This window comes from Lithobates pipiens, unplaced genomic scaffold (assembly GCF_037356315.1).
Source record: "Lithobates pipiens isolate NorthernLeopardFrog02 unplaced genomic scaffold, aLitPip1_a1.2 Scaffold_24, whole genome shotgun sequence".
In the NCBI taxonomy this organism is placed as follows: domain Eukaryota; kingdom Metazoa; phylum Chordata; class Amphibia; order Anura; family Ranidae; genus Lithobates; species Lithobates pipiens.
Window position 1 is genome coordinate 11,953,543 of NW_027507786.1, and position 9,309 is coordinate 11,962,851.

Below are 9,309 nucleotides of genomic sequence, written 5' to 3' on the forward strand. Positions count from 1 at the left end.
AAATAATAAAAAACAAATGACAGCGCCCTCCTACTGTGCTCATGCGCAAATGCGAACTCATAAGGCCTGCTCACATGTAAATGGTGATCACACCACATGTGAGGGATTATCACGAATGTCAGCGAGAGCATAATTCTAGCACCAGATTCTCCTCTCTAACTCTGAGCTGGTAACCTATTCAAATGAAAGTGTCGCTTATGGAGAATTTTACGTACCATAGTTTGGCGCCATCCCATGGACCTATGCAATTTAAAGCGTGACATCGTGGGTATCTTTTTACTCAGCGTAACATCATCTTTTACATTTTACCCAAAAATAAATGTGTGTGTATGTATGTATATATGTATATATATATATATATATATGTGTATGTATGTATGTAGGTGAGAAGTGTCAGATTTGGGCCCGGTAGGATTTTAGTACTGCTTTAAATTTTGTATAATTTGCTCCATCTAGTGGCCAAAATTCGGTATAGTTTTCTGAAATATCAATCTCAAAAGAGCCCTGAATTTTCCAATTCTTAATAAGGGATTAAACAGTACTGATTGGCATATTCACGGCTTTGGGTATCTTTTTATATACTTTTCCATCTTTGTAAAGTTTCATTACCTTGTTACGCAGGTCTTTTGACTGTTCTTTTCTACCTCCTCATGGCCTCAGTGTCTAGCCTGCTTAGGGCAATCCAAGTGAGAGCTAACAAACTCATTGACTATTTATACAAGGACACTAATTGTGATTTAAAAAAACCACAAATGTGGGAAATTAACCTTTAGGGCCAGTTCACACCACATGCAGTCCAGTGCGTTTTTTTTTATGCTTTAAAAACGCATAGAAAGTAGATTATATGGTTTTCAATGGTATATAGTTCACACCAGTGCATTCCAGTCCCAGGAAAAAAAAGTAGAACACTGCAACACACTTGTCCTTATTTAAGGTTAAGAAAAAGAGGGGGGGGGGGGCATTGGGCTGCACCAAAAATGCAATGAAACGCATCAAAAACGCGCATGCAGAAAAGCAATTGGAACGCATCCGGACTGCGTTTCTATGGTGTGAACTGGCCTTTAAAGCGGAGGTCCACCCTAAAGTGGACCTTCCGCTCATCGGAACCCTCCCCCCCTCCGGCGCCACAATTGGCACCTTTCAGGGGGAGGGGGGTGCAGATACCTGTACAGTACCGGTATCTGCACCCACTTCCGGGATAGCTCTCTGCGGAAAGGGGCGTAGATTGCGCCCCTTTCCGCAAGTGCCCCGCTGCCTGCTGGGAAACACACAGATCCCAGAGGCAGCGGGGACCGTCCTTATTGCGCAGCGCGACTCGCGCATGCGCAGTAGGGAACCAGGAAATGAAGCCGAAAAGGCTCCATTTCCTGATTCCCATACCCAAGATGGCGGCGGCAGCACCCGAATACGATCTAGAGATCGGCTTCGGGTGCCGACATCGCGGACGCGCTGGACCAGGTAAGTGTCACTATTTTAAAAGTCAGCAGCTGCAGTATTTGTAGCTGCTGGCTTTAAAAAAAAAAAAAAAAAAAAAAAAACGCGGAGTCCCGGTGGACTCCCACTTTAATTGCCATTTTAACCTGTGTGTGCCACCTTCTGTGTCTGAACCAAGGCCAAACATTCCAGGGTATGTAAACTTTTCATCAGGGCCATTTTGGTTGATTTCTGTTATTATAAAAAGGATCCAAAAGACGTGTCCTGTAGAATACTGCCTCCCGTTGAAAAAAAATGCCTCCGATGGGTCTGCGCATGCGCAGTACCAGACGTCGCTCCAGCTGATATGTTGATTAGCTGGGGTGACGTCAACACAGCGCATGTGCAGATCGTCCGAGGCGTTTTCCGATGATCCGCAAAGAGCGGAGGGAGAGCGTGCTCGTCAGATCCCTCACTGTTGCAGGGCGGGTTTTCCATGTTTGGCAGGTTTTTCCTGCTTCTAAGGGTGGGTTGCAGCGCGCGGAAAACCCACCCTCCGGCGCACGGAAAACCCACCCTCCAGCAGCGAGGCAGAATCTGATGAATACGTTCTCCCTCCACTCTTCGCAGATTGCCGGAGTGACGTTGCATGATGCGCATGCGCAGACCCATCGGAGGTTCTTTTCAACAGGAGGCAGTATTCTACGGGACACCGGCATGGGTGCTATTTATACAGTTGAGCTCATTAGCATGTTGATTGGGGGGGGGGGGGGGGGGAGGGAGGAATGGGGGAGGCAAAGTATAAGCAGAATAAACTTTTACTTGAAAGAAGCAGTAAAGTAGAGTTTTGTAGTGTTGATGTTTTGTGTCTCTCCTGATTGATGTGGTAGATGTGGAAAACATGGACTGTGATAGCGCCGGGGCTCTGGACACAAACACCGAACCTTCCGTACACCTCCGACTCCGGGAGGCAGAGAGCCGGGCGCAGGCAGCCGAGGAGAGATTGGCCACCGCTCTGGAAGAGCTCCAGAAAATGAGGTTTGTGTTCAGAGGGAGATTTCAAAAATTCTAGGAAAGGAGATTTCACTGAAATGGAACAAACGTGGCTTTGGTGTTAAATAGGACCTGTCATGTTTAATGGATAAAAATACAAATGTTGCGCTAAATAAATAAATATATAAATATATAAATAAAAAAATAAAATAAATAAAATGGCAGCTCGCACTATATTGCGGGGGGAACAATATGCACAATATAAACAAAGAAAATGCGGCGCACAAAGCAAAAAAAATATATAAACGCATTTAAAGTAACGCATTCATGTCCAAAACAGGATTCTAAAATCTAAATGCTTATGTTACTGATATGTGATAGATTATCCATTAAACATAAACAAAGAAAATGCGGCGCACAGTGCAAAAAATATAAAAACGCATTTAACCACTTTCAGACCGGACCAATTTGCTGGTCAAAGACCAGACCACTTTTTGCGATTCGGCACTGCGTCGCTTTAACTGACAATTGCGCGGTCGTGGCGACGTGGCTCCCAAACAAAATTGACGTCCTTTTATTCCCACAAATAGAGCTTTCTTTTGGTGGTATTTGATCACCCCTCCTGCGGTTTTATTTTTTTCGCTATAACCAAAAATAGAGTGACAATTTTGAAAAAAACGCATTATTTTTTACTTTTTGTTATAATAAATATCCCCCAAAAATATATAAAAAAAAATTTTTTTCCCTCAGTTTAGGCTGATACGTATTCTTCTACATATTTTTGGTAAAAAAAAAATCGCAATAAGCGATTATTGATTGGTTTGCGCAAAAGTTATAGCGTTTACAAAATAGGGATAGTTTTATAGCATTTTTATTAATAATTTTTTATTATTATTTTTTTTACTAGTAATGGCGGCGATCAGCGATTTTTTTTTTTTATTGTGACTGCGACATTGTGGGGGACCCAGCGGACATTTTTGACACATTTTGGGACCATTGTCATTTATACAGTAATCACTGCTATATAAATGCAGTGATTGCTGTGTAAATGACACTGGCAGTGAAAGGGTTAACCAGTGGGTGGCAGTGTAGGGGTTAAGTGTTCCTAGGGGCGTGTTACTAACTGTTGGGGGGGGTTGGGCTTTCATTTAGTGAACACTGATCTCTGCTCCAATCACATGGAGCAGAGATCAGCGTCACTAGTTGCTAGGCAGAATGGAGAAATGTTGTTTACACAGCATTTCCTCCATTCGGCCGCTCCGTGAGACGATCGCGGGGATGCCTGCGGCGATCGAGTCCCGCGACCGGACTCACGGGGGTCCCGACCAGCGCGGGAGCGCGCCCGCCGGCGGCACGCTCCCGAATGCAGGGCGGCATTTAATATTGGACGTACATGTACGCCAATATGCCTGCCCGTGCCATTCTGTCGACGTACATCGTCGTGCGCTGGTCGGGAAGTGGTTAAAGTAACGCATTCGTGTGTAAAAGTCCAAAACAGGTACTGAAAGTTCAGTGAATCCACAACAGATCTCCCTCCACCTCATTCAGCAGAGGATAAGGATAGTGGGGGGTCCCATCACCATCACCCAACACGACAGACCCCCCCCCCCACCATCAGTGCAACGATAATGCACAAATAGAAAAGCCACTTTGCTCCACTACTCCTCACAAGCAGTACACTGGAACCAGAAATCTCTCCAATCACGAACAGGTATTTAGATTCCATGCAGTTCAGCAGTCGTGTGGCTACAGAAAAATAACAATGTTCATTGCGCAGATATCTTAAAAAACGATGCCCAATTTATTAGGAAAAAAACAATTCAACTCACATTGTAAGCTGATTAAAATAAGCGAAACAACTGAAGCGTCCAGCGCTTCAGTGATAGTCGCTGTAGCACCGGGGCTAGCAAGGGGGACCTAATAAAGGGGGTCCAACCCAGTACTAGCAAGGTGAACCTAATAAATTGGACGGTGAGTGTATAAAACACTACAATTAAAACATAAAATGTATATTACATCCTTAAAAGACCTAAAAATATACACCAAAATGCAACGGATTCCATTTAGTTTTGAATATATAAACGAATGCATGTTTGTATTTCCAAGCTGGGGTAATGGATCAACGGGTTTCACTTCGTTATTGCTTCCTCAGGACCCACACCTCCGTTATAACAGATGTTACAGCGATTTAAAAAAAAGGAACAAGTATAAAATTGAAGCCAATATAACCTATAAAAAGTTTACATAATCATCAGAAATAGCTCCCAATGTTTAAGTGATAGGGAAAAGGGGGGGGGGACACACTGTGCACAAAGACAAACTACCCCCCCCCCCCCCAAATCACAAGAAAAATTAGCCTTGGGGGGGAGGGGGGACAATAGCGGGCTCAGCCATAGCTACACCCCCAATCTTATTCAGCAACTATTTGTAGAACAAACAATGGGGAAGGATGTCACACTGTTGGATCATTGACATTTTATTGTCTCAATGAACATTGCCGGGTGTTACAGCGGGTGACCACTAGGGGGCCCCATGAATTGTAGTTGCAATGATTCCTTCTCTTTTTCTTTCTTTCCTCGTTCTCTTCCCTTCCGTCCATCCCGTCTTCCTTCCGTCCATCCCGTCTTCCTTCCGTCCATCCCGTCTTCCTTCCGTCCATCCCGTCTTCCTTCCGTCCATCCCGTCTTCCTTCCGTCCATCCCGTCTTCCTTCCCTTCCTCCAATCCTCAGTGCAGACACGGTAAATCTGGCCATACATTACTAGATTTTTGTTGTTCAATTTCCTTTTAGATTTGCCTTCAGCTATGCAGTGCGAGGTGCCGCCTGATTGCATACAAATTGGAAGTATTAAAGCAGAACTTTCAATGGTTTTTTTCGTGTTTCCATCTATGAAATTTTCTGTCCTTGTTGTTGTTGTTTTTAACTTTGGATAGTAAAACGTTTTATTTATTTTTATTTATTTATTTTTTTCTGCCAGTAAATCCCCTTATACAGCCCACTTCCTGTTTCTTGTCTGGTCATTAGCCTAGGATTATGACATCATGTACCTCTCTCTCTCTCTCTCTCTCTCTCTCTCTCTCTCTCTCTCTCTCTCAGAATTTGCCAGGAAGGATGAGTCCTAAGAGGGCCAATGAGAGCTGCAGAGCTGGAGGCGTGCCTCTGTGTAAATCCAGGAAGTGAACAGGCAGCAGCTTCAGCTGCCCACAGTTAAAATGGCTGCGGCCAGACTCCGTGGAGGGAGATTTCTGCAGCATATTTGGCATGTACAGAATCAGAGTATATATAAAATAATATGGGAAGCTTCAGAATGGCAAAGATGTTTTTATTACAAATTATGTGAGCAGACCGCAGTTCCTCTTTAAGTTTTGACCTCATATTATGTGGTTTTGGTAAATCCTAAAGGGGAAAAAAAAAAAAATCTAAAGAAAGTTGTATAGTGTGTAGCCAGCTTTAGTGTAAGGAGCAATTCTCATTTGGTATTCTTGTGCTGGAATGTTTTATATTGCAGCCGGTATATCGGGGGATGGGATTTGGACCTGCACTGGAAATCAATCATTTTTACAGTGAAGATCCAAATCCCATTGGGGTCCATCGGGCAGTACCGACAGCTCTTATCTGAACATTGTTCTTAAAGGCTCCTTGTCATTGGTTCCTCTAGAGGTTCCTGAGGTTCCTTGAGTCTGTGGCTGATGACCTCTCATCTGATGGGGGCCCCCATAATCTCTGGGCCAAGGCCACTTAGCAGGACCAGCCACATGACACCAATGGGCTATTTAGCTGTCTGTAAGAGGGGCTTCTGATTGTGGGGGGGGTTTACCATTGACCCACATTAAAGAGGAACTGCAGTCCGCTCACATAATTTGTAATAAAAACATCTTTGCCATTCTGAAGCTTCCCTCCAACCACTTTGCATATTATTTTATATGTACTGTACTAAATTGGATTATGAGCATAATCCATTCCAGAAGAATGCTTGTAATCCAAAGCACTCGTATATCAAAGCGAGCTTCCCCAATGGAAACTCAGATAATCCCTTCCATAACCACTGCTTGTCTATGCAGTACTGCATGTGGCCAGAGGTGGGGGGGGGGAGGTGGAGACAATCGTGGTCTGAGTGTCCCTGAGTCTGAGTGTCCCTGAGTCTGAGTGTCCCTGAGTCTGAGTGTCCCTGAGTCTGAGTGTCCCTGAGTCTGAGTGTCCCTGAGTCTGAGTGTCCCTGAGTCTGAGTGTCCCTGAGTCTGAGTGTCCCTGAGTCTGAGTGTCCTGAGTCTGAGTGTCCCTGAGTCTGAGTGTCCCTGAGTCTGAGTGTCCCTGAGTCTGAGTGTCCCTGAGTCTGAGTGTCCCTGAGTCTGAGTGTCCCTGAGTCTGAGTGTCCCTGAGTCTGAGTGTCCCTGAGTCTGAGTGTCCCTGAGTCTGAGTGTCCCTGAGTCTGAGTGTCCCTGAGTCTGAGTGTCCCTGAGTCTGAGTGTCCCTGAGTCTGAGTGTCCCTGAGTCTGAGTGTCCCTGAGTCTGAGTGTCCCTGAGTCTGAGTGTCCCTGAGTCTGAGTGTCCCTGAGTCTGAGTGTCCCTGAGTCTGAGTGTCCCTGAGTCTGAGTGTCCCTGAGTCTGAGTGTCCCTGAGTCTGAGTGTCCCTGAGTCTGAGTGTCCCTGAGTCTGAGTGTCCCTGAGTCTGAGTGTCCCTGAGTCTGAGTGTCCCTGAGTCTGAGTCTCCCTGAGTCTGAGTGTCCCTGAGTCTGAGTGTCCCTGAGTCTGAGTGTCCCTGAGTGTCCCTGAGTCTGAGTGTCCCTGAGTGTCCCTGAGTCTGAGTGTCCCTGAGTGTCCCTGAGTCTGAGTGTCCCTGAGTGTCCCTGAGTCTGAGTGTCCCTGAGTCTGAGTGTCCCTGAGTCTGAGTGTCCCTGAGTCTGAGTGTCCCTGAGTCTGAGTGTCCCTGAGTCTGAGTGTCCCTGAGTCTGAGTGTCCCTGAGTCTGAGCGTCCCTGAGTCTGAGCGTCCCTGAGTCTGAGCGTCCCTGAGTCTGAGCGTCCCTGAGTCTGAGCGTCCCTGAGTCTGAGCGTCCCTGAGTCTGAGCGTCCCTGAGTCTGAGCGTCCCTGAGTCTGAGCGTCCCTGAGTCTGAGCGTCCCTGAGTCTGAGCGTCCCTGAGTCTGAGCGTCCCTGAGTCTGAGCGTCCCGGAGTGTCCGAGTTTCTCTAAATGTCTCCCGGAGTGTCCGAGTTTCTCTAAATGTCTCCCGGAGTGTCCGAGTTTCTCTAAATGTCTCCCGGAGTGTCCGAGTTTCTCTAAATGTCTCCCGGAGTGTCCGAGTTTCTCTAAATGTCTCCCGGAGTGTCAGTGGTTTCCCCCCCCCCCCCGCACCTCTGGCCAAATACAGTACTGCACACCCCAGCGGCTTGAATCAGGATTCTTTTTTTTTTTTTAAATAACTCGTATTGCGAAACGCTTGTAAACCGCATTATGCTGGCCATACACTATATGAAAAATCGTCTGAGATTCGGTCATTTTGGACAGTTGTTCGTTTTTTGGCCAGTTACTGGGCATAAAATCGATCATCGTTTGGGGGGTTTTTGAGCCGAAAAATTGAAGGACGCGTTTCCAAATTTTCTGTCGAACGAACAGTGAATTGAAAGGTTAATGTGTTTCCCGTCCGAACCGTCTGCACTCGGTATATGTAGGGAAAAAAAAAAACAAGTATTTATGTCCACTGAACGACTTATCGGTCATTACATGATGGCGCCATCGTTTGCGCTCACGGCTTCAAAATGGGTTCGGCCGATTTCTCCGATAGTGTATGGCCGGCATTACTCACAATCCGAGGCTTCGCTGTACTGCGATTCTTCACTTGCCAAATATGCTGCAGAAATCGCCCTCCGCTGAGTCTGGCTGCAGCCATTTTAAACTGTGGGCAGCTGAACCTGCTGCCTGTTCACTTCCTGCATTTACACAGAGGCACGCCTGCAGCTCTCATTGGCCCTCTTATGACTCGCCCTCCTCCTTTCCTGGCAAACTCTCAGGAGAGAGAGCTGTGTATGATGTCATAAGCCTAGGCTAATGACCAGACAAGAAACAGGAAGTGGGCTGTATAAGGTAATTACTGGCAGAAAAAAAAATGTTTTACTACCCAAACTTAAAACGACAACAAGGGCAGAAGATGCAATAGATGGGAAGAGGAAAAATGACGGAAGTTCCGCTTTATTTGGTTTTAGCGGAGGTTCCCACTAAAAACATCTGAAAATGATTTCAAGTGTTCCTCAGTAGAAAAAAAAACTGCTCTAGGCAGTATTGCACAGGGGTAGGCAAACTGTTGCCTAGGCAGTACAGGGGTGCCTACGATAGGTGTTCTATCGGGTTGAGGTCAGGACTCTGTACAAGCCAGTCAAGTTCATCCACCCCAAACTCGCTCATCCATGTCTTTATGGACCTTGCTTTGCAATGCAGTCATGTTGGAACAGGAAGGGGCCATCCCCAAACTGTTCCCACAAAGCTGGGAGCATAAAATTGTCCACAATGTCTTGGTATGCTGATGCCTTAAAGTGGTTGTAAACTCATTTTTTTAACTTTTACCTACAGGAAACCCTATAATAAGGCCTATAATAAGACTTACCTGTAGGTAAAAAAAATATCTCCTAAACCTGTACGGTTTACGAGATATTCCCCTCGGTATGCGCCGCTGACTGCAGCGGCGCATGCGCACGAGGGGATTCTCGACCTGAAAATCCGGCAGTGGCCGGCCGGAGTGAAATCTCCCGCGCGCATTCGCGAGAGTGACGATATCGCGGCTCCGGCCACTCACAGCGCCGGAGCCGCGATACCCGGAAGAAACATGTCAGCTCCCTCGGCGTGGATCGGGGACAGATGTCGGGGCCTCGTTCTAAGGTAAGTATTTCATAATGAGCTAGTATGCGGTGCA

At 46.3% G+C, this 9,309-nt stretch overlaps 1 protein-coding gene across 1 annotated transcript in view; it reads left to right on the plus strand.

The window, feature by feature from the left end:
- The window catches only part of PRMT3 (protein arginine methyltransferase 3), a 142,474-nt gene that overhangs the window by 12,056 nt on the left and 121,109 nt on the right, over positions 1-9,309 (plus strand). Inside the window, exon 6 of the mRNA XM_077453436.1 lies at positions 2,304-2,451. Within this exon, the coding sequence (XP_077309562.1) occupies positions 2,304-2,451 (148 nt within the window). The remainder of the gene's footprint in view (positions 1-2,303; positions 2,452-9,309) is intronic.